We start from the raw sequence: 26,021 nt of genomic DNA on the forward strand, positions 1-26,021 counted from the left end.
GTTAACAGAAACTGATTTACTTTTCTGTTATTTATGTTGTTAAAAGCTTTCTCTGTAACAATATATGAGAATTAAAATAAAAGTCAGATTATTTTTCTATATAAATTTAGCATTCAGGAAGCTCTAGTTCTTGTGCACGCGGCACGGTACCGATTCGGTCGCGCCCGTTCAGTCCACTGCGCATGACATCACCGCCTTAAATACTCCCGTTGATTTTTCCCCCTCTTCGTCGCCATCCTGAGAGAGCAGTTGAGGAGGAGACATAGCGGACTCTGTCGGGTTTTCTCAGTGATGTGTTTCTAGGTTGTAGAATCTCGTGGAAAAGCTCATTACTTGATTTCATCGGACTCTCTGTATTTCGGTTGCGCTTGGTAAAAACACAGAGTGATATTTGTGTTCGAGAAAGAGGGAGGCGTGAAAGGAAAACTTTTTGTGCCAAGGTGAAGAAATCGAGGATTGTTGTTGTGAACGTGTCCGTATAAAGGCAGAAGTTCGGGATGTCTCTCTCGGTACCTCAAAACGGTGTGAAGGGGGATAACGAAGCCGTCATCGAGCTTTTTGTGAAGGTAAGACCAGGAGTCTGACTAAGAAACTCCAATCATTTAAGTAGGGATTAAAGGGATAGTGTACCCAAAAAATGATTTTTTTTTTTTTTTTTTTTTCATAATTTAACGTTACTCACCCAAATGACTTTCTTTTGTGAATACAAACAAGATACTAGGCAGAACGATACCCTTTGTTACCTTTTACTTTCATTATATGGAAAAAAGAAGCGTTGAAAGTGAATGGCGAGACTGTCAGTCTCTAACGTTAAGCCTACACCTTCCAAACCCACATGCTTCTGTTATAATTTGAATAATAATTATGTTTTTTGAACCATTTTAATGTTTTTTTAATTCACAATCCCCTAACCCGTAATATATCCAAAACGATGTCAGAAATATGATTCAGCCATTGTGTTTTACAGTAAACCTGAATGATGACACTGTGTCCATGTGAATGTCAAATGGGTGGAGGCGTTTTCTCACTATCACTCACTATCGGACTATGTGCTGTTTCTTTCATATTTATATGATTATATGTGACAAAAATAAAGGGCTAAGAGTTTTCTCCCTCAGCTAAACGCACAAAGCACGTGGGTTTGAGGAGAGGTTGCATGAGAAACAATGCACATCTGCAGTTCCTAATCCCGACTGCAGGAAATCCGTCCGGTACAGGACACAGAGGAACCCAGGCTTGCATTAAACAGAGCCAAAAGAGCCCAAATGCTGTGCTACAGTTCAAGATATGTCTGTTTAGTAAAGGGCATTGTGTTTGTATGTGAAACCCTTTGAATGGAACACATAAACCTTGCCTTTCTTTATCTACTTCAACATTGTTTTGCCTTCATAACAGTGTCATATTTTAACCCCACACATGAATCAGTCAGATCTGTTTAATGTCACCAGAGATGGTGTTAGGATCTGTTTCTTGTTGGTTTGCTTCTCAAGATATTAGTTCCAATATAAACGGAATAGAAAGAATCCAGTCCTCCTCTGGATCTCAGAGTAATCAAACTGGAATTATTCGAATTCCTCTCCACTGCAGGGAACCCTGCTGTCCTCTTTCTTTCCCTTGCTTTTCTCTTCTTTTCTCTCCCTCCAAAGGCCTTCTGCCCGGCAGAGCGGGAAAACTCCTGAAAGGAGAGAGAGAAGGGAAGTGGAGGAGGGGAGGGATTTACAGAAAGAGGAGGGGGCTCCTAACTGTGGATGTTTGGGGTCTGATGTCTGTTTGGAAATGTGCGACACAAGCTCTCCTCTCTAAACCGCATGGTTACTAAACTACTAGTGCATTAAAGCTAAGGACTTTGGATTTCAGTCTTGAAAACGCTGACCAGAAGTTTATGATTCCCAAGGCTTTAATTAAAGGATGCCCCTGCTGTATTAAATGGACTGTAATTAATAATTCAATGAACATTGCGGCAGTTTGTCACAATAGAAGACACTTGTATAGGTCAGCTCTTTTCGAGAAGTTGTGAAGTGACCCTGTAAAACATTAGAACAGACTCATATTTTAAATACTGGCTTTATTTTCTAACCCTACCCTGACCCTACATGAAATCTGAGAAGTGGAGTTGAGTTTTCTTGACTGCATTTGCATATTTCCAGAGTGAGACAAATACAAAAGGCTATTAACATTTAAAATCAAAGTATTTCAGAAAAAAATTAAATAATCATGTTTTTTTTAGTTTTTTTTACCATAAAACAGTATATAATTTTAAAATAATGTTTTACATTTTTTTTTAAAATTAATGTTTGTGTTTCTATAACACCATTAAAGTGCCCCTATTATGGTTTTTCGAATATTCCGTTTCATGCAGTGTGTAATATAGCTTTTTGTGAATGTAAACGTTCTGCAAAGTTGTAAAGTCGAAAGTGCACGATAAATAAAGTTATTGTCTACCAAAAGAAATAATTGATTAAACGAGTCATCTGTAATTCAAATCCCACTGCTTTACAGTTCTATGTCACTAGATAAGCCATTTGCATAATTTCTGTCTATGTTGTATGTTTTCTGGCCACAAACAACTTGTCCTGCCTTCAAACACGTCATTTTACTGAAGACTGCTTCTCAAATCTCGGGAGTTCAACGCAGGATTCGCTAAACGCTTGCTTGTGAAAGATGGGTCAAGTACCCAGTTTAGTTGGACCAGCTTGCTCCTCAGAATCACAACCTGTAAGTGTGAATAATTATTGATGTAAATATTTTCTACCGAGTGTTCAAAATACTTCGTTTTAATATACTGTGTTTTATATTGTGTATGTTTCCAGCTAACTCGCGTTATTACTGTCTTGTGTCTTACTCAAATACTACCTCAAATCATCTGTGGGCCACTATTACCTAAAACTTTGTATTAATGCAGATTTGTTTTGCAAACTTTGTTTCATCAGTCATTCATGTTAGTGCTCGGCTAACGTACGCGCTGTTATTGATACAGTTAATACAGTTCCTGCATGCCCACCGCAATAAATAAGAAAAACACATCGGTTTGTTGATGAACATACACTTTTTAATGCTGATGGTGAGAAATTACAGCTGCAACATCTCATAATGTAACATCTCAAACTGATTAGCGCATCACTGAGAAACTTCCTGCTCATGTCGTCATTGCCATGGAGGTTCGGGTTGAATAACTAGTTATACCAATGTATCGTCATCAGACTGTTTGGATTGATGTGGTAAAATCAACGTCATCGTTACTGTCTTTACAGTGTGTACAATCGCTGAGGACTGAGGAAGCCTCCTGAGCTGAAGTTCAGTTATGGTAATGCGCGTTTAGCTTCCAACAAGCACTGTAAGCAGTAGACCAATCACAACAGACTGAGCTGAGCCATTCAGAGCGGAGTAACTCGCGGAAAGGAGGGATTTAATGAGACCGATTCAGACTGAGAATGATTTGAGAATCATTGAAAAATGTGGTTATGTACAATGCATATTATGAGAAAATGAAACAGTTTTTTTTTTAACCTTTGATGCATGTAAACCTGTTGTAGGAAACCTCCAAAACATAATAAAATTAAAATAGCATAATAGGGGCACTTTAAAAATAATATAGGGTCATTTCTCATTTTAGAGGGCTTTTTTTTCTCCAAAAGTCACAGTCACAAAACCGCAGTTTTTATTTTATATTTTTTAAAATATAAATTGACCATCAGTGTTTTTTCTACTGCAGTTCAGTTCAGTGATCATGACATAGGAAATCAGCATCCAAAATTAGCACATGAGCAGTGCTAAAACAATTCTGCTGTTGTGGCTTTGATGTGGAGCAGCATGAAGAGAGACCGCAGGTCTCCCTCTTTCAGCATTGACAGAGTCTGCTGATATCAGATGAGCTACAGCGACACTTATAGTGTGTGTGTTTTGTTTCTATAGCGCCTGGGTAAAGAGTTTAGTTTTATTTGTTCGAAAGTGCACACACACTGCAATAGATAGATAACGGTGACCTCTTCCCCTCCCTTTCTGTTGTTTTATGTCCCTCTCATTCATAATTAACCGCATGTATGTAATGCATCTTTGTTCCACCTTTTCTTCCAGCACAACATCACAGCAGGACCAGCCCCTTTGTTGCCATAGACACCAAGCAAACCTTACCCCTGCTAGCAGCTGATAATGCAGTCATCTCCCTTCCTCCCTCCCTCTGTACAGCTGCACCTGCTGGTCATCTTTACCATGTGCATGTTCAGATTTTTGCTTTGATCGCCATTAAAGCACACTGCAGCATGTGTTAGTATACAAAGCGTTTCAAAAGGGCTCTGAACAGATTTCTTGTGTGGCTGAATCTGATCAGTACTTACTGGTTTAGAATTCTGTGTCTTTCTTTTAGTTCTTTTGGTTCGTTTAGTATCCTATAGTGTTTTCTAATGGATTTGAGATTTAGAGATCAGCCTCAGAGGTTTAATGGGATCAGTGTCTATTAAATTGATGTGACTTCTCTATAGAGTATGATGCAGCAGTAATAAAGCCTTGGACGGCGGAAGGATTTGCAGATCTTATGGTTATCAGATCAGATGTCAGACTTCAACATCTATAAGTGTGGTAAATTACAGATATTTAGAGCAGGATATTTAGATGCAGCCATTGTCCTGGTCCGCTTAGCGTTTACAGTGACATTTTTAACACCGAACCTAAAGGCATAGGAATACGTTCACAACCTGATTGGTCGGCTTTTATGGCGTATATTTCGAGACGGCGCTTACCAAATATCCAAAACAATGGTGTGTGCTGGGATAAATGCGCTCGTTGTGTGTGCGTAGCCTACATATGATGGTATTTTGACCAGCTTGTGAAGAGCTTAAAAAATGTGTAAAAACAAAACAGCGGCAGGAATTCCTCCGTCACACATACAAACGAAGATTTGCCACGAGGCGACGCGGTTCTGATGCCTTTACCAAACTGTGATGGCAAACGGGTATGCTTGAGCATTCTGTCCTTTTTAGGGTCACATTTTGTGATATCACTACCCGTTCTTAGTTCGTTTACATATCTTTGGTCCATTTTGCGTTCATATATGGGCATTTTTACACCGGCAGTTTAGTTCAGAATGGGGCACGGCTCGCATGAAAAATCGGTAATGTGCTGTCATGTGGACCTTGGGAGCGAACTGAGGCTCGAACCCGAGACTACCTGAAGGAGGTAGTCTGAGTTCGATTGCACTCGAACTTTGCCGTGATTCGCATGAATGTGAAAGCAACATGGACTCAGGTGTGCACTTGTTTTGGAAGAAAAGTAACATGTAAAAAAAAGTAAAAGTAACATCACATACATTGTAGCTGATTACGATGTATTTAGTTCACTAAAACGCATGTAAGGGATGATGGTGCTGATGATTTACCTTGGATACAAGCGAGAGTGAGCCTGCAGTGTATTCGCGCATATCATGTGCAATCAGGGCAAAAAAATAAATTCTCTTCTAAAGATTCAGTTTGCAAGCAGCAGAAAGCCGCCTTCATGTGACACACATACAGTAAACCCAAGTGTTGTTTACTCTGCTGTGCATAATAGCAACAAATAAATAAAATGCGCAATATATTGACCCGCGTTCTGTTTTCTATCATGCTCCGTGCATGTTTGTGATGACGTAAGATGCACGCAAATGCACCAGGGTTCGATAGAATCGAGTGGAGTGTGAAACCAGACCAAATTGCGATCGGACTCGGACTACAGCAAATGTGCCCAGTGTAAAAACGCCCTATTAATCGAACCACACCAGAGTTCGTGTGGAAGCGTCTTTTCAAGGGTTTTTTGGTCCACTTGTTTGGTGCGCACCAGGGTTCAGATGGCAGCGTTCACACTTATTCAAATGAACCACACTAACAGAGCAATCACACCAGAGTTCGTTTTAATCGAACCAAACATGCCAAGTGTGAACACACCCTTAAGCAACCACCAACAACACCCTAGCATTTTTATGGAAGCAGTGTGAGTTTCATTTACGTTTTCTTTACAATTTATAATCATTTATGATCTACCCAATCCTCTACCTCAGTGTGCACATGGAGGTGATAGCTCTGGAAAATGAGCCAGATCACCATGTGACGGTGGTGATGTTTACTTTGCAGAAGGACACTGTCACTCAGGTGCTTTACACAGCCCAGGTGCTGATGATGCAACCACAGTAACCCTTGCTCTGCTTTGATTGGCTCTTTAGATTAATTATTGTTTAGGCTGCATGTGGAGTCAGATGACTTCAGTGTGTTTTGCCTTTGGTTTGATTTTTGTTTGAGCTGATGTTAGCGATTGTTCCTTGCAGACTGCAGAGTTATATTTTTATCATGAATTCAGTGACATAGTTTGGCCTTATTTTTATAGCTTTCTATGCGTTTTTAAAGGAACCATTGCTCCTTAGACAATAAACAGGATATGCTGAGTCTTACTTGTGAAATGTTTTGTTTAACCTTTTTTGATATTCATGAAGAGTTCATAGGCTCAGATCTGCTGTGCTGTAGAAGTGACATGTCTGTCGAAACCTCAAGCGTTTTGGAGAAGGATTATGGGACAGCTCAGAGTGTCCTTTCATGTCTCACAGCTTCCATTTTTAACCCAAACTAGTGGTCAGTCTTTTTTTCATGGTTAAATATGCAATACAGTCTTTTATCAGCTGCCAAGATGGGAACTTAAATAAACACAGACATTTAAATGCTCCAAAAGTTTGGTGAGAACCCCAGCGTGTCTGTTTTCTGATCAGAGAAAGTTTGTGTGTTTTCGTGTGTTCTCACAATGACACAGGACTATTAGAGCAGACAGACATGGACACATTCTTGGCCTTTAGGGATCCAGTTGCACCAGAGTCAAATGCTTTCACTGCATGAGATCTGTCCTCACTGAACAGTCTGAAGGACAAAATACTGGCTCAAACTTTTCACCCCGTTTTCTCTCTCTCTTTAATGTCCTTCAGCCAGTCACGTTCACAGACGGCTCTTATCTAGAAAGCTGCATTGCAGTCATCTCAGGATAGTGAGCCTTCATGATGAAGTTTTATCCGTTTGTTTGGAGCTCCATTGTGTCCTCTTGGTTCTGTGTGGGCATGTCCTTTATTTTCAAACCAATGAAAAGTTTGTCATGTCGGTCACTCATCCTTAATTGGATCAGACAGAATATGCGAGTCAGAGTACACTTGAAGGTTTGTGTTTAACAGATGATTGATGCAAAATATTTAGTTACTGGGAATGCTCCTCAAGTCAAATTAAACTTATTGGATGTATATTAAATATCATGTATTTAATCATATAAAATATTCACATAGTGACTTGAATATTTAAATATTGAAGGGTTTATTATAATATCGTATCAGGAAACAAGATTTCAGTGTAGTTATTTTATAGGGCTGCACAGTTTAGGGAAGAAAAGTAATCTTGGTTTTTCTGATAAAAATTTTGATTTAAAAAAAAATATGATTTAAAATATTTTAAGAAATTACACCAATAATATTTGTGGCTGTCTCGTTACAAGTATGGGAAGATGTTTGCCGCATGCTGCATTCCCAAATGCATGTTAAAGTGACCCAAACTCCGAGCAGATGAAGAGATGAAGTTTGTGTGGAGCAGCATCACGCTGCAGACTCTGGTGGATAAGTGGAAGAACACAGTGAGACATAGAATAGATCATTTTTTACTCATTAATTTTTTTTGAGTAAAAAAATACCCCCCATGGCTGTCTCACTCACTCACTCACTCACTCACTCACTCACTCACACACACAAACTTTGTGTTGGTGTGTGACAGCCTTTTGCCGCCATGTGTAACAGGCATATGCCTGTGAGTTCAGTAAAGCTGTGTCAGCAGCACTGCCAGGATTGTGTGGATGTCCTGTGCCATAATGACATTGGATGTCACTGTACTATGACTCCTGTAACAACACCAGTATTTGAATTTTATTTTAAATGTTAAATGTAGGCAAATTTGACCAAGTTCTTCTAAGCAGGAGGGATTTGATTCTGAATTATTATATGGGGTAATTTAGCCTGTAAGCTCATTTTGGAATCTGGCATTGATTTGCATGCGTTTAGTCTTGTCAGATCTCACAGCTGATTGTCTCTCTTCTCCTAAAGAAAGTGATCTCCATGTTTTTGTTCATTTGAAAAACACTTGTTTATTCAGCTGGTGCAACACTGTGTAACCAGTGGTGTAGGTCAGGCGAGACTTTGCATGTGTCCGTTGGTGTGTGTGTGTGCTGTTGGTGACTGATGACAGGCTGGGAGCGTGGCTGTGAGTCATCAGTCTGGGGTCTGCTTTTTTGTTAGGAGGAATGTTTTGGAAATGTTTGCACAGACTTCGTAGCGTACGGGAGGCCTGCATGGAATCTGGAAACATGCAAAATTCAAATGCCAATATATTTATTTTTAGATGTCTATGTATCTTTCCCACTTTTAAATGTTCAGTTGTTTTCCTTATTATAAGCGTTTGAAGGGAAACTGAGCTTTTTTAATAAATATTTCAGATACCAATTTGAGTGAATGTTTTGAAATGTTTCAGCTTCAGTACAAGTTAGATGCTGTTGCATCAGACAGTTTTCTCAGTTGAAAGTTTGTTGTACCTTTGCACATAAGTGATTTTGTTAGACTACTTTCACGTGAATGGGGTAGGTAATGTTGCGTTTCACAGTATATTTATTTTGAAAAAATATTACAATTTAAAATAAGTATATTAAATATTTTGAAATGTAATTATCACAAAGCCAAATTTTCAGCAGCAATTACTCCAGTCTTCAGAAATCATGTTTTAATAACTTAAAAAATATTTCTTATTTCACAATGTTAAAATGCTGATTAATATTTTTGTCTAAACCGTGATACTTTTCGCCCCAGGAGTCTAAATAGCAACTTTGTAAGAGCGCATGACTTTCTTCCCACTCAAAAGGGGTCCCAATACCATCCATATATCAGTACATGAAATCATAGATTTCCTGATGCGAACGTCATTTGAAAAATGAATGTCTCAATCTGTTTCTCTGTAATTGGAAATCTTTCTTTCACTCTGTATGTCTTATTTTTTTTCTCTTTCTCCTTCCCTTTTTCTTTCCTTCCTTATAAGGTAACACCGTGGTCAGATTGTGCACAGGGGCTGGAGAATGAGCACATTGTGATTGTGAAGAGTTTGGCTGTTTGGGGTTCTAAATTTAGTCTGCTGGGCACTTCCCCTTGGCCACACACACACACACACACACACACACACACACACACACACACACACACACACACACACACACACACACACACACACACACACACACACACACACACACACACACACACACACACACACACACACACACACACATACACATACACATACATACATTCCTGTCCTGTGGGAATCTCACAGTGTGACCTAACAAGGGAGGCTGAAATAGAGGGCAGGAGTGGGTGCTGTGCCGTGTGTGTACAGGTTTAACACTATACAGGTCTCACTATTCTTGTGAGAGCCAAATGTCCACACTTATATAGTGAAATATTATGAAAACCGACTAGTGAGGACATTTTACTGCTCCTCACTGGTTAAAAAGGCTTATAAATTGGTCAAAACATGTTTTTATTTAAATCTAGTGTGATTTTCTGTGATGGGTAGGGGTTGGGTTAGTAAGTCTATGCAGTGAAATATTATATTTGAGAGAGAGACTCCACCTTCATGCATTCAGATTGAGTTGCCCTCTGTGACGTCTTTAGAGCTGTGCTGGAAGAGATGAGATCACTCACAGAGAGTGCAGATCAGATGGAGACGATGACACACTTACCAGCTACTGCACCATGACTCACTGTCTCCACTGGACAGCTGTAGCTATGTGTGCTTCTCCTTTAGGGAGTTCAAATCATTCATCTGTCCCTGACAGTGTTGCACAGTTTATTAAGAAATACTTAGCATTTACCTGTGAGAGAATGTGGCATAATTTTTCCAGGCTCATATTAATTCTATCACTAAATCAGCATTCTTTCATCTACGTCGCATCGCCCAGCTCCGTCCCTTCATCAGTATCAAAGACGCTGAAACTGTCATCCATGCATTTGTCACATCACGTCTTGATTACTGTAATGCCCTTTTCATTGGCCTATCTGCTATCTGCAATGCATTCAAAACTCTCCTGCTAGAATACTTACCCACACCAAGCGTTCTGCCCATATCACCCCAATTTTGTACGATCTTCATTGGCTTCCAGTGACTTACCATATTAAATTCAAAATTCTCCTGCTCTGTTTTAAATCTCTGCACAGCTTGGCTGCCCCCTATCTCTGTAACCTGCTCCACCCCACACCCGACTCGCTCTTTACGATCCTCTGACTCTAGCCTTCTCGTTGTCCCTCGGCATCGCCTAGCTTCAGTGGGGGGCAGATCATTCAGTGGTGTTGCACCCAAACTATGGAACTTTCTCCCCCGATCACTCTGTTGTGTTAATACTATTTCCGAATTTAAAACTATGCTCAAAACTCACTTATTTTCTGAATGTCACCATTCTTAAGTTGTACTACATTTCGTTGTGTCTGATTGTATTCTGCTGTATAGAGACAGAGCGCAACGCGTCATAATCTGAAGACCACGCCCACCGGGGGGGAAAACAGTCCAACTGTCTCCATTGACTTTGCATTGCGAGAGGCTGCCTCCTTGTCATTTCTTGCTTCTAACAAAAGACAGAATTATGCCTAAAAGCTGCTATGTGACAAGGTGTACAGCAAACAAGCTAAGAAACCCAGAAATAAGTTTTCATAAGCTGTCGACCCCAAAAAACGAGCGTTTGAGGACATAAAAGTGGATACAGGGTGGAACGAATGGGTAAATTGTGGGATCCTGACACTCAGTATGCACTAAAAATACACCACGTGTGCAGTAAGTTAAACATTTGGTCACTGGTGAGTCAAATATCCAAATGTCAGTTTTATATATTATATTTCTGTAAGATAAACTATCCTGTGTTGCCGATTATGGTCTCCTCCAGCGGGCGTACGTTAGTTCTCAGAGTAATGAGACACGTGACACTGTCTCAACTGCCTGTATCCACTTTTATGTCCTAAACACTCGTTTTTTGGGGTCAAGAGCTAATACAAATGTATTTCTGGGTTTTTTAGCTTGTTTGCTGTACACCTTGTCACACAGCAGCTTTTAGGCATTTTTTTGTCTTTTGTTAGAAGCAAGAAATGACAAGGAGGCAGCCTCTCGCAATGCAAAGTCAATGGAGACGTTTTGATTGTTTTCCCCCCGGGTGTGGGCGTGGCCTAAATACGCTCTGTCTCTATGCTGCCCCATCTACCTAATTCTCCTTTACTGTACTTTTACTCTCATCTACCTACTGTTGTTTTGTATGTTGTCATTGTCCCTTGCCATTATTGTTGCTTGTTCATTGTAAAGCGTCCTTGAGCCCTGGAAAGGCGCTATATAAATAAAACTTATTATTATTTATTATTATTATTATTATTATTATTATAATAATGCAACTGAAAGCATAATAGCAGGGAACATAGTGATGATGAACTAGGTTTTTGGGTGATATAGGTGAAAACTTATATCTAGATACCTTTTAATGATACCTGAGAAATAGGGATTTAAAAAAGACTTGTATAATTAATAAATGTGTTTTTTTGTTGTTACAAATTAATCCACAATATTACTTTTTCACTTTTTTTTTATTTTTATGATCAAATAAATGCAGGCAGCCTTTGATAACATACCAGGCTTTTCCAACTTATAAATACAAAAAAAATCACCTTTTCAACAGTAGCCTATATGTGTATATTTTTATTAAAAAATGTAAATAAATAAAAAATTAATTAACCAGAAAATCCTCTTTACTACAATTCTGACATTCTACACATTCAGTGTTTTAAACCGATTCACTGAATTAGAAAGTTTGAAAACTTTTTTGGAGCATCAAACGTCGGCAGCAAAGTGTATAAAGAGTTGGGAAGTTTAGAACAGAAAAGCAATAAATAGTCTTTTATTATCTGTCTTTGGTTTATTTATTAATTTGATTTAAAAAAAAAAAATGTTTTAGAGGTTCCGGTGTTGCCATATAAGGTAAACAGCCTGTCTTTTTACGTCCTCAGACTGCCATCTGTTTTTTCCCTCTTTTCTTTTGGATGCACCCAATGTGTTTTTAAGAGGTGTTGAACAAAAGGTCTCTGTTTGTGTTTGGAGAGTCATCCATATGTATCAGAGAGTGAGCTAGACCTCCTTGAATGGAGAGATGTGTATAGAGGGCAACATCTATGGAAAACAGAAATGCAAACACACTGCTGCCGTTCATTTTTGACCATGTGCCTCTTTCAAAGGTCATTTGGACCATTCTGATTTTAAGGGAACAACGTCAGTTCTGTTCAAAACCGGCAGATTAAAAACGTGCAGCACAGACGTTCCCGTGTCTTGAGGGTGTGAGTAGTGTGTTGTGTAGCTGTTGCTTATTTTAGTCAAATAGAATGTGTTTTAATAAAGATTGGATGAGTGAGCAGCTGTCTCAGAGGAAATGCTTGCCCTCAGTCGACATTGCAAAACCTAAACAAAACCCTCTTGCAACAGCCCATGCCGGACATTTCTGGAATATATTCTGCTCCCCTCCCCACCATCCTCAGAGGCCTTGCAGAAGGGGAGGTGAGAGAGAAGAGGAAGAGTAAAAATAAAAAAAGGGGGAGAAATGAAGACAGGAAGGGGTTTAACAAGTAAACGGGAGAGAATCCTCTCAAGTTTGTGAAAGCCCACCTGTTGCTCTCCTTTGTTCATGCTTTTTGTCTTGTCTTGTTGGTCTACTATACATGAAGGATTTGTTGTAGTTAGTTAATATGCTTATTTTTTATGAAATTGGATTGAAAAGCACCTGGAGTTGGTTTATAACCCCTAAGTAATTCAATTTAGATGCTTTTAAATATAATTCTGGAAGGACATCAATGGCCGACGTCCTTCTGAGTGATTTTTCTCTCTACAGCCTCATTAATAACAACGATTGGTCTTGTTATTAAACCTCTTTGTGTGAGGAAAGTCTGTTTGCTCTCTGTTGTGATGAATGGAGCAGATGAGTAGAGAACACACCCTGGGGAATCCACAGCTGTGGTGACCTGCAGGCCATTACTGGTACTGCAACAAGAAAACTGATTGGACCAACACAAGCCTCTGTTTGTGGCCTGTGTGTTTGTGTGATAAACCATTTCTGATTTAGTCATTTATTTTACTTCCTTAAAATTTGAATGGTTTTGTCTGTAAAAAAAACAGAGCCATAATGATCTCCGGCCTTGTAATATTCTGATGTTTGCAGACAACAAATTACTTAAGATGTTTTTTTTCTTTTTTTTTCTTTCTTATCACTGGATTTTCTGTTTCTTCTGTCATTCCCAATCACTATCAGTCACACAGGATTCCTTTGATAATTTATCTGTGATATCTAGAGAACAAGAAGGCATATATAAAATATTAATGTTCTTTTGTTCTAATTTTTGTATACACTATCAAAAGTTTGGGTTCAGTAAGATTTTTTTTTTAATTAATACTTTTATTTATCAAGGATGCATTAAACAGATCAAAAGTGACATCAAAGACATTTGAAAATAAATAGATAATATAATAAAATGATTTCTAGTTCAAATAGCCTAAATGCTGTTCTTTCAAACTTTCTATTCATCCTGAAAAAAAAACTATTTCCACAAAAATATTAAGCTGCACAACTTACTGTTCTGTTTTCAACATTGATATTAGATTGAATTTAAACATTCATTAGATTCAATTTAAACAAATAAATAATACTTTTAACAGTATAACTATAGTAGAAAAACATATAATATTGTAACTTTAATAGAAACTAATCTTTGGATTTATAATAGTAATCTAATGTGTTGTTTATAGCTGCCTTTTAAATTTTAGGATGGGGTCCCTCACATGAGGATGATCTCATATGGGGGTCCGTGGCATCTAAAAGATTGAAAACCCTTGGTCTACAAATTTATATGCATTCAGGATTGCACTTCAATCTTAACTTTATTTCTGATGAAGGTTTTGGACACACACAGTAAATAAGCTTTGATTTTAATGTTTTTCTTCATAACCCATATTTGTAATGTTGCAGTTTTTGGCTGTGAGTTTGTGTAACAGGTTGTTTTATAGTCAGTTGTCAGCCCTAATAGACTGAACTCTACAGGACAGATAGAACATTTGTGTCTCTATGGAAACCGTTGTCCTGTCCCTATGAGACATACTCTTCCTGTTCCCTCTTTCATTGGGCAGAATCCATTTACATTTACATTTATGCATTTTGCAGACGCTTTTATCCAAAGTGACTTACATTGCATTTCAAGTACACATTTACATTCTTATCAGTTCTTGCTTTCCCTGGAAAAATGAACCCATGACCTTGGCGTTGCAAGCGCCAATGCTCTACTGTTTGAGCTACAGGAAAGCTTCCAGGAATCCAGGAATCACTTAATTATTTTGAGCCATTAAATCTCTGACTCTTACTCCCCTCTGATTATTATTATTATTATTATTATTATTATTATTATTATTTTTTGGAATGTCAGGGTTTGTTTTGAGTATGTTAGCTTATTAATATATGTGAAAGAGGCACAAATTCAGTCTTCATCTGCCTGTTTTTAACAAAAGAAACTGCTCGAAATGAACCCAGAGTTCGCAGGAGAAGGACCTGCCACAATGAGCACTGAACAGAAGTAAAGCTTTTGTTCACCACACAGAGAGCGAAAGTGTATGAACAAGAGATACCAGCAGGGTGTCTGGATGGGAGAGAGATGGAGGAAGAATGAAAGAGAGAGAGAGAACTCTCTAGAACAAAGTCATCTGTTGTTTATTGGACTGCTGGATTCTTTTCAACATGCTAAACCAGATAACAAGAGAGCTAACAACAATACACTGCTGAAGAATAAAAGATGATTCAGATATCTGATGCTCTGTGTGGCTTATTGAACTGAGAACAGAACAGACAATTTATGGTTGCGTAATGCCTTCCTGAAATGGTACGGAATGGGTTTTCATTCAATAAATGTTGATTTCATCTAGCTAATCGTTACTCCTAGTCTGTTCCAAAACCTAGCTCTCTGCCTACTGCCTTACGAGGCAGCATCCTAACTAATTAAAAACTCATACATGAATGATTAGTAACACCTAACATGAAATGCAATGGAAACTCGACTCAAGTGATTTTAATACAGGCGTTATAGAAAAGCACAAAAATATACAGCAAACAATTTTTGATAAAGAGATTAAAAAAAAAAAAAATAATAAATTAATAATAATGTATATCTTTTTGACTGAAACATTGCAATAAATTCTGAGATAATTGCCAAGTCCACGAAGGATATACACTAACGTCCAAAGTTTGAGGTCAGTGTGTATATTTATAAATAAATTAATACTTTTATTCAGCAAGTACAAATTAAGTTAAATGAATCAAAAGTAAAACATTTAGCCCTATAATGGTACAAAATAACTTTATTTCAAAGAAATAATGTTCTTTTGAACTTTTTGTTCAAAGAATTCAGAAAAAATTAATGAATCAAGTGGCACAACTGTTTTCAACATTGATTATGAGGATTTTTTTCTTGAGCACCAAATCAGCATATTTATAATTTTCTAAAGGATCATGTGACACTGGAGTAATGGTTGTTGAAAATTCAGCTTTACCATCAGAGGAATAAATTACATTTTAAAAATAAGAATAGAAAACAGTTATTTTAAATTGTATTAATATTTTTACAATATTACTGGAATGGTTATTTTGGAATGGTCTTTGTGTTGAGCACCCTTGATGCCTTAAAATTCTCCATATGAGGCAGATCAAGACATTTTGGTGCCTGTTTCTCTCTCAAGTCAGGTCAGACTCACTGTTAGCTCATTGTATAGTTAGCTGAATCTGAATTGCTAAAGCACACAGGAACATCTCTATGCTCTGAATCATACGCATCTTGTTTCTGGAGATTGTCGGAGGACTAATGGAGAGATGGAAAGAAAACACGAAGGTCCATTGTGTTGGAGTTCACACGTTGTGTGGTATTCAGCCGAGAGATGTGGAGGAGGAGGGTGGGCTCCTTTGGTGATATCTCCACTGTGGAATTCTTTAAAAATGTTCACACATACACATGTTGTCTGAATATTTGAGGTTTAGATTTATTGGCATGATAAATGGCAGTAAATACATTGCTAAAGAATTCCTTAACATGATGCATGTAACCATGCTTTAACATTTTTTTTTAAATGGCACTCATTTCCCTCATTAGAATATAAAGAAACACAAAACATAATAGGACAGCCTCACATAAAATCACATGAGCAGTCAAATTCTGTTCTCAGTATTGGACAGGATCTCTGTTATTGGACATTTTTGCTCTCAGGATAAATATACTGTATTAGGGATGCACAAGATTTTAACAAACAATTATTGGCCATATTTAGTATTTTTTTTATTTACAATATAGATTTACAATAGTTACTAGCTAGTTAATTGCTGCATCATCAAACAATTTCTAATGAACATGGATTGGATCCATTTAACATTCAGCAGGCCAACAAAAATGCACAACAGAACAAAGATGCATATGAAATAAACAGTGCTTTTTAGGTAGGTTTAACAGTTTTCAGATGCAGAAATAAAGTAAACAGATGTAACATAACACTGCATATTCTTCAATGTATAAATTAAATACATGTTATTACATTGAGACGTAGCTAAATTCTACTGTACAATAGTAATATATTTCTGTCACAATTACTTTGTTAAACTGAACTTCTATTTTGATGGGTTGCCATGAAGACCTTTGAGTTTCTGTGTATGTTTATGATATGACCGTGACGATAGATTTTGTCAAATGAAACGGTAAAATGCTCATGAAGTGACTCTGGAGATGAAGTTCATGCATTCATGTTCTCATATAGAGAGGCGGCAGAGGCTGAAAAACACAGCGAGCGTCGTGTGTGTGTGGGGTAAATGAAACCAGACGTCTGTGCCATTCATTCACACAGTGACACGCAGGATTCATATTTAAATAATCTTTTCGCGGCTTAATATTTGCAGACACTATTATATATCGTGATTTGAAGTGTACTGACCTACTTTTTATTTATTCATCAAAACTTTGACAAATTCCATGACATTCCGCAATATACAGTAAATTCCGTTTTTATGACTGGATTCCGTCCATGTTTTCCGTATCGCAGAAATCATTGGACCCTATACATTAATCCTTATGAAAGTTACAAAAGTTATTTAGTCAAGAGTAGTGAGTGAGTTTTTTTTTTCTTGTCTTTAAATGCAGACAGCAGCGCAGGAGGAATATTAGATTACAATCTTGGATCATGCAACAGACATTATACACCTCAGTGCCTTCACGCAGTTAATTAATAAACCATCGGTTTGTTATATCGGCCTTTTTCATGCTATATCCTAGATGCTGATGGTTGTAAATTAATAAAAAATCGTCCGATACATCGGTGCATCTCTAGTATACATAGATGTATATAGTTAAGTTTGTCTGCACATGTTCAGGACTTTGAAGGTTTTGGAAGGTCTCTTTGGTTTTGAAAGTGCACCATTTTAGAATGTTGTAGCTCTCGCCATCCACTGGGTTATAACAGATTTTTTTTATTCTGGAAAAGGACAACATGTTTTGAGTCGGGTCAGCTTGCCTTCTGCTCTTAATGTAGGTTTTGTCTGTTGGAAGCCGGTTTAAAGTGAGTCTTCCTGTCAAATAAATCTCAGTAACATGGATCAGGTTAAAAAATCTTTCTTGTTGTGGTTTAGTTGTTTTCTCTGGCTATAATCTGATACAGAATTGTACGATAATGACCCTGTTATTGCAAAATGTTCACTGCTGAAATTTCAACTCATTGGAATAATGACAGTTTTGATGATTTGTTTCATATGCTTTTCTGAAGTCAGACTAACACATTTTTCTTTCTCTTTCAGGCGGGCAGTGATGGAGAGAGTATCGGCAATTGTCCATTTTCTCAGCGTCTCTTCATGATCCTGTGGCTAAAGGGTGTGGTCTTCAATGTCACCACTGTGGACCTTAAGAGGTGTGTGTTTTTGTAGTTTTTATATTTATAAAATAAAGTAGATCATTAATGTTTTTATATCCCCTTTTATATAGCAAACAAAAGAGTGTGTGTGTTGGGTAGTCATTGATCTCTGATATTAAAGTCCAATTCATAAGTCAACACCATTGTTGAGTATTTTCTCTTTAAAACTGCAGTGATGTAAAGACAGTCTCAAAAACCTGTTTTGAAATCACTGGTGTTTCTTACATCACAAACTACTTTGTAACCAATCACGTCAACGTGCCGGCGGGCTTTAGTATATCATTAACTATGACCGCTCTGAAGCAGTGGAGTCTCAAGAGAAGCCAGGTTATCCCGCTATACCTTTCTGTTGATATGAAAAATCGGGTACATTTAGCAATATAGTTGGGTGTATGATGTATATTACGATGTTATGATGAACTATATGCCTTTCTGGGTTTTTTAAAGTGTTTCTAAGGATACTGATTGTTAGAAGGCAGATGTCTGACTCTGAGATGGTGAACGGGAACATGGTTTGTGTAACATTAGTAACACATTATTAGCTGTTTGATAACGTAGTCAAACAAAAGGCTAATCATATTAATTACTGTTATGTGTTCGATGTTGTAAAGAGTGATAGCATTGTGCAGCGTTTACCTCAGTAAGTTGACCGAGTGGATCTCTGAGCTGTGATTGAGTGGAGGTGGGGCTGATTTGCATATTCATGGTTCTGCGTATACTAAATGAAGCAAGGGTGAACAGTTGCATTCAAGCTAATTTAAGGCATGAAGAAAAAATTTTCACAGAAAGAAAAAAAAAACGTTTAAATATGTAATTTTGGTGATCAAAGATCTGTTTGAAGGGATACAGGTATTGATTACAGGCCAGGGGGACTTTAACATTTTCATTCACAATCTTAGTAATTCACAGTTGTCTGAGATAAGATATCAGTTGTCTGAGATAAGATATTTGTATAAAAATGTATTTCAAAAAAGGATTTCACAGAGGAATTTAAGACACTAGTGTGATGGTGAGGCAGCAGAGACACTATATTCTGCACACAACTGTGTGCCACTAATTATCTATTGTAACATTTTGAAACTTCAGAACTTGTCTGAAAATGAGGTTAAGCCAGCTAATATTAGCTGTGACTTTAACCTGCTATTATATAGTATCCACTGTGTTGCGTATATGTGAATCCTAAATGCTTCTTGCAGTCTGTAAGGATTCTTACAGTCTGAATATTGCAAGGTTCTCTTCCTTTTTTCGTATTCACATCGATCGTTGATGACATCCACACCTATAGTATATTTCTCTCTCCCACTTTCTCTTCAGACTTTCCACATCTGATCTTCAGTCCGTGTTTTATGAGGCTGTAACACAGAGACATTGTTCAGCCTAAAGTTTATGACCCCAAACTGAAATCAACTGACATTCTGACTCCATCCATCTGTCTGTCCGTCCATCCGTCCATCCATCCATCCAATATAATATGAGTAGGGTACAATGGGGCTCAGCACTTTTCTTAATAACCGTTTTTGGCAAATTTGGCTGTCTTTCTTTCTTTCAAGCTGCTGGTTTTCTCCTCTCTCTTACCCTTTCCTTTGTGCCAACACGAGGGATAGGGTGCTCCTTGTGCTCATGCCAGAGGTGTGAGGTCATTTCCTGTTGTTGTAGTTGGTAAGATCAGAGTGTTCCTGCCTTCAAGGCCTCATGGGACACAACCCCCCTCTGTTCCTGAACCCTCGAGTGTTTTCATATTTCACAGTCTCCATTTGTGGATATCAGGGGACAACGTCCTCGTTTGGGGAAAAAACGATTCATGTAGAACGTTGTTGTTTTTTTTAATGCAAATATATATTTCTTTTAGGGGTAGGTTTAGTATTTACCAATACTAGTTTTATACAAAGCGAAGTGTGTGTTGGGCTGTGAGTGCTCTGGAAAACCCGTATTGTCCGAACTGTATGCAGGGCATCTTATCACCTTGTATTCTAAAGAAAAACAATTCATTAAATATCCTTGGGTTCTGTCATGCTGACCTCCTGTTACAGTTAAAAACTAAAACATTTCTACAGTTCCCATGGCTTTGGTCTCATGTCACATTTGTTTGAGCAAAGTTGCGTAGGGTTTATAGACTGAACATACTTGTTGAGATGTGCTGAAGAGTCTCTTATGAATAATTTCATCATTATGAGAAGTAGACTCATAGGCCAGGTTCACACAGCAACAGAATACGGTTGTCAGTCCTGTATTTGAGTACTTAATACGGTTACATTCACTCATAGTACGGTTATTTTCAGTCCACTGGAGCTGCTCCAGTCAGTTTTGTGTTCTACACGTGATTCAAATGTTCCGCTCTCCACCAAGATATAAAAGCTGCTGGTAGTTAATGAAGATTTGATGGATTTGACGGAAGATTGACTCGCGGCTTGATTGGACGTTTGACATATCAAAAGTGATAACTTTTCAGTTTTATGGACGTTGCTATGGTAACTGGTAAGAGAATACGGGCTTGACTCCCGTTGCACGTTCATACACACGTTCATTCGAGATACTACTGTAACTTTTGTTTCAATGGGGCAAACTGACAGTGTGAATGTAGCCATATTAATGTTGCACTTATGTTTTTCTTTGTGGTAGAAAACCAGCTGATCTGCAGAATCTGGCCCCAGGAACCCACCCTCCCTTCATCACCTATAATGGAGAGGTCAAGACAGATGTCAACAAGATCGAAGAGTTCCTAGAGGACGTCCTCTGCCCTCCAAAGTTAGTGAAAGAGTGTGTTTGTGTATTTAAGTGTTGCATCTGTCAACACCCTGTCAAAATGATTTATTTGACTTATGATATGTTTGTACACTCAGGTACTCTAAACTTAGTGCCAGACACCCAGAATCCAACACTGCAGGGATGGATATATTTGCCAAGTTCTCAGCCTTCATCAAGAACTCCAAACCTGATGCCAACGAGGGTAACCAGAAAGATTTCACTCTCTCACCTCTAAACAAACGAACAAATGTACATTGTTCAGTGGAATAATCACACATTTGATAAGCTCAGTTTAACCACACAAATACTTTCTATTGCTCTAGTTTAATAGATTAGACCTGGTTATGGTTGCCGTGTCTTATGTTGTGCATGTAAACAGTGTTGTCTCTAGTTTAGATAACGCAGGGCATGGATCCAGTGTCTCATTTACATACTTTAGTGCTGTAGGCAGGGCCACAATTTGATAGTTAGGTCAACTTCCAGAGTAAACACTGTTAACATGAAACTGAGTTTTGGTCATAGGAACAGCGACTGCACTTTTATCAGAGGGTGTAGAACTGTTGTCATAATGATACATATGCTAGGAATTTGCCTTGGTGTAATGTCGCACAATCTCAAAGACTCTTCGGCTCAATAACAGTTTGGCAGTGACCCTGAACATAAACTAACTTCAAGAGTCTCCACCCTTATGAAATGTTGACTGTGGGTGATAACAGCTCTCTATTCCAGCTGGAGTCTGTCAACATTGTCTCAGTGCTAGAAATGGCTAAGAGACCTCTCGTGGAGAGCAGAACATGCCGTAGCATTTTAGTTTGCATTTAGTTTAGAGCTTAATGTAACCTGTTACAGTGGCCTGCTAATATTGTTTATGTGAAGTGTCAGTATCAGCTTTCACTGGAGTGTAATAATGCCCTTATGTGGCAGCTGAGCAGAAGTGCAACCAAACACTGCAATTCTCTTTTGGAACTTTCTCCCTCTAGAGGGCAGATCACTATTCATCCTTTTTTTTTTTTTCTGTTTTTTTTTGGGGGGAATTCCTTTTAGTTTTTTAAATTTATAATTATATTATATTATGTTATATTTAGTGCTGTCAAATCAATTAATCGATTCTGAAATAAAAGTTTGTGTTTATATAATCTTTTATATAATATATAAAATTATAATTTTAGTTTAAGTTTATAATTTAAGTTTATATAATAATTTTCTTCTAGAATGATCATTTTTATCAGGCTTGTTTAAGTTCAGTAATTTCACATAAATGGCAATGAATAGTTAAATATATATAGACAGTATATAGACAGTATATAGACAAACTTATTTTAGAATCACGATTAATCGATTTGACAGCACTTATTATTTTATATTATACAAATATATTTCTTTTGTAATTTGTCTACTCTGAGGCATTGCAAGATGATGTACTTTTTCTAGAAAACTGACCTATTTTATCTTCTGTGTGTGGTTGATGATTTTTATTTATTTTATTTTTATTTTATTTCTTAAACTTGCTTTTAATTTTTTACAACACAATGCTCTGCCATTAAATTAAGTGAATTAGTTAATTTACTGTGAATTTGGATATTTTTGTTGTGTGTTTGCAATTTGGAAAAACAGACACAGATTAAAAAAAGCTTTAAAGTGGCTGTCTGTCTGCAAGGAGAAAATCAGAAGAACAACTTTGATTTATATGATTAAGTTGTATATTTTTTTTTTATTAATCACAATACATGTTACAACCCAGCAAGCAATAGCCATAATTTCACCGTCTAGGTTAACTGTAGACCCAATATGAGTAACCCACTTCTGGCCAAAATAACCTTGAATTTGGTTACATGTCATTTTTGCCAAAATTACTTGCAAGATGTATGATATATCATGTAAGCAAAGTCAACAGTGATTACAAGGTGTTTGGTTTCATTTCTTTGACATGTTTCACGTAGCCTGTGCGTCTATTCTTGGGCTATGGTTAGACATCTAAAACATTTTCCCTGCAGCCCAAATTTTGCCTTGTTTATCCTAGACGTCAGGGCTGTGTTTGGACGTCTATTAGACGTCTTTTAAATGCAAAATTGCTTGCTTGGAAGTGAACCGCACTGTGGACCACCTGAGATGGTCAGAGTTTGGTGTGCTTTAGATTTCTTTTTGAGTGTTCACATTCTGTGAATGGCAAACAATTTAAAACTTGTTGTTTTTTGTTGACGACATATAGCATTGGAAAGGGGACTGTTGAAGACCTTGCAGAAGTTGGATGAGTACCTGTGCTCTCCTCTACCGGACGAGATCGACCACAACAGCATGGAGGAGGTGAAGGCCTCTGTGCGCAGGTTCCTAGACGGTGAAGAGATGACTCTGGCTGACTGCAACCTGCTGCCCAAACTCCACATCGTTAAGGTAACCAGTTGAACAGGTCAACCTCTGCCTCAGATTAAAGAGAATTTCACAATATTGTTTTGGGCTTCAAATGATCTTTTAATATGATTATTATGTGCCATAATACATGACGGACTGAGCAGAAGGATTTACCAGTTAATTTTCTCTCTTTTGGTTTGCAGGTGGTGGCAAAGAAGTACAGAGGCTTTGAGATCCCTAAAGACATGACGGGCATCTGGAGATACCTGAACAATGCCTACAAGCGTGAGGAGTTCACCAACACATGTCCCAGCGACAAGGAGATCGAGATCGCCTACGCTGACGTAGCAAAGCGGCTTGTCAAATAATGGCTCAAAATCTCCTCCACTCCCCTCCCTGCGCTGGGACTGTTTCATTTCCATCACACGAGAAAGAGAAAAAAAAAATAGCTACGGACTCCTTTTTTCCTTCTCTTTTATTTAGAGTAAATACCCAATGCATGATTTCTCCCTCTTCCGTTACAGCTCTTTAGGACATATCATACATATTCGGTGTGGCCGAAAGGCTGTTATCACACGTTACTTTTTTCTTTTCTTTTTTGTCCTAGTTTAAGTGTTAAAGCAGAAAATGCCAGATACTGTCAGTGTATCGATGGCTAACAGCGTGTGAGCATCTGGCTCACGCATATCTATTCCTCTCACCCACACTATGTAGCAATAACAGAGTGGGTTCACCAGCCTTTTGTTTTATTATGGATTTAAAATATGAAAACAATGCTTTTTCTAAGCTTGCAACGTGAAGAGTTATAAAGCATTTTTGTTTTGTTTATATCTAAATGCATTTGAACAGTGTTGAAAGCTCCAGTGTTTATTTTCAGAGAGTTTTAGAGAGCAGTTTAGCCCGCTGAACACACCGACCGAAGTCTCAAAAGATGCTTTACTGATGTTTTAAATGAAGTGCATATTGACTTATGTTGATGTCAAAGTTCAACACTCATATATGAAGTTCATATCATATACATTAGTCATCAGTTTTTTGCAGAAATGGCACCTTTCATACCATGTAGTAAATTCGTAGCACCTGTGGCCTTTTGATGAAAGAAAGGCCTCTTTAACAGACTATAGATGCATGAAGAGATTCTATAGATCTGCCTTATTCACTCTAGATTCGTTATTTAATGTTAAGAGTGCTGCGCCATCATAACTGCATCCCATGGCACGAAACACATGAAGGGAAATGCCTGTGTAGCTCTAGAGGTAGAACTACTTCACTTGAAGTGTCCTTAACAATTTGAATGGTAGCAAAATATTTTTTTTTTAAGGAAATGGTTTACAAGGGGCATCTCATTTAAAGAAGATGGATTGTTTTTAACATGTGGTGCTGTGAAGGATGGCTATATAGACAGAAAAATGGCTTTATAGTCTTAGCAGATTAGTCTATCAAGTTTGATTAAAGGCCCAGAGTAAAAAACTGCATTTTATGTTGATACAATGTTGAGTGTAAACTTGATGTTTCTGATTTGGAGAAAGATAATAATGAAAGAAATTGGTTGCCATATGTTTTTTTTTTCCAATTCTATTTGTGATAGAGAATTGTAAATACTGTTTTGGGTTTTCAGAGATTAACATGCAACTTTTATACATTCGTGAACTGAATGTAATAGAATGATCCTTGTAATGACACTTCTGGCCTTATACATTTCCTCAAGGTAGCAAAAAAGAAAACGTGGTTGGAAGTGAGTGAGTTGCTGCCCTGTGGGAACAAAAAACAGGAAGATTGTGTTGTAGGGGGGCTTGTTTCCTTTTTCCACTCCTCTGCTTATGCCGATGGTTGAGTGAAAATGTAGGGATTTTTTTTTTCCAGCCTGCCATCCTTTCACTTTGAGTTCTTTGAGTTATTAGAAAGTTGGATCAGGGCCCCCTTTTTAAAATCTGTTTTCAGCTTTGTGCATTTAAAGGAATCGGCGATGTGCTGGGTTTTTTTGAGAGATGCTCCCTCCATACTATTCAGCCCATATCTCTCTGAGTAACTGAATGTTAAAACGTTGCTCTTTGTAGGTTTCTGATTGGGCCTGTGTGTGTGTGTGTGTGTGTGCGTGCGTGCAAGGAACAGGTTTGACATTAACTATGAAAATACTGCATGTTTGCCATATGCCATCGCACTCTCATTAAATAAACTGCTGGCAGCTATGACATATTTGGAGTATGAATTATTTTAGCATATCACTTTCACAACAGATTTCTGCCATTTCCATTTCAGTCCTTCTTTCCAATGTTAAGGATATCCACACATTTTGGCTGCAGTACAGATATAAAACCTTTTTAGAATTTAGGATATATAACTAAATTTAGCCATTGCTCATTGGGGGAGGGGGGAATTCTGAGAATATGCTAGTTTTTGTCATATCTAACAGGATGATCATGAGACAAACAAACTTACACCCAAAAAAAATTGTCACTGACTTTTGTCGAAGGGATATTACAAAAGACAAAGTGAAACTGAAGACAGAAAAAAACAATAAAATGTTTTACAAATAAAACATTCTCAAGAAAACAAGTTTTGTTTAGAACATTGCTAACACTTTACAATAAACTCTCATTTGTGAACTTTATCATTAGCTAATATAAACAAACAATGACCATTACATTTTTACAGTGTTTATTCATTTTTAAATGTTAAAATAAAATACAATTGTTCATTGGTCATACTAGTTCACTGTGGATTAACTTGTGTTAAAATATGAATTTTGATTTGAAATATGTATTTTTGAATGTTGAAATCAACATTAAGATTAATGGTAATACTTTACAATAAGGTTCAGTAGTTAACTACCTTATTTAACATAAACTAAGAGTGAACAATATTTCTACAGCATTTATTAATCTTAGTTCATATTAA

At 37.5% G+C, this 26,021-nt stretch overlaps 1 protein-coding gene across 1 annotated transcript; it reads left to right on the plus strand.

The window, feature by feature from the left end:
- Positions 1-202: 202 nt before the first annotated feature.
- On the plus strand, positions 203-25,315 carry clic4 (chloride intracellular channel 4). The gene is made up of 6 exons (XM_084096777.1): positions 203-566; positions 17,917-18,026; positions 20,649-20,774; positions 20,870-20,976; positions 22,984-23,165; positions 23,327-25,315. Exons 1-6 carry the CDS (start codon positions 498-500, stop codon positions 23,489-23,491), a joined length of 759 nt encoding a protein of 252 aa, XP_083952903.1. The 5' UTR covers positions 203-497; the 3' UTR covers positions 23,492-25,315.
- The last annotated feature ends 706 nt before the right edge of the window (positions 25,316-26,021 follow it).

This window comes from Abramis brama, assembly GCF_963993115.1.
Source record: "Abramis brama genome assembly, chromosome: 21".
Taxonomy (NCBI): domain Eukaryota; kingdom Metazoa; phylum Chordata; class Actinopteri; order Cypriniformes; family Leuciscidae; genus Abramis; species Abramis brama.

Excerpts from the sequence above, each read along its gene's own strand:
- clic4 (XM_084096777.1), top strand. The coding sequence starts at position 498 with ATGTCTCTCTCGGTACCTCAAAACGGTGTGAAGGGGGATAACGAAGCC. Across the intron at positions 567-17,916 it reads TCATCGAGCTTTTTGTGAAG|GCGGGCAGTGATGGAGAGAG; the intron begins GTAAGACCAGGA and ends TTTCTCTTTCAG. Across the intron at positions 23,166-23,326 it reads CCAAACTCCACATCGTTAAG|GTGGTGGCAAAGAAGTACAG; the intron begins GTAACCAGTTGA and ends TTTGGTTTGCAG.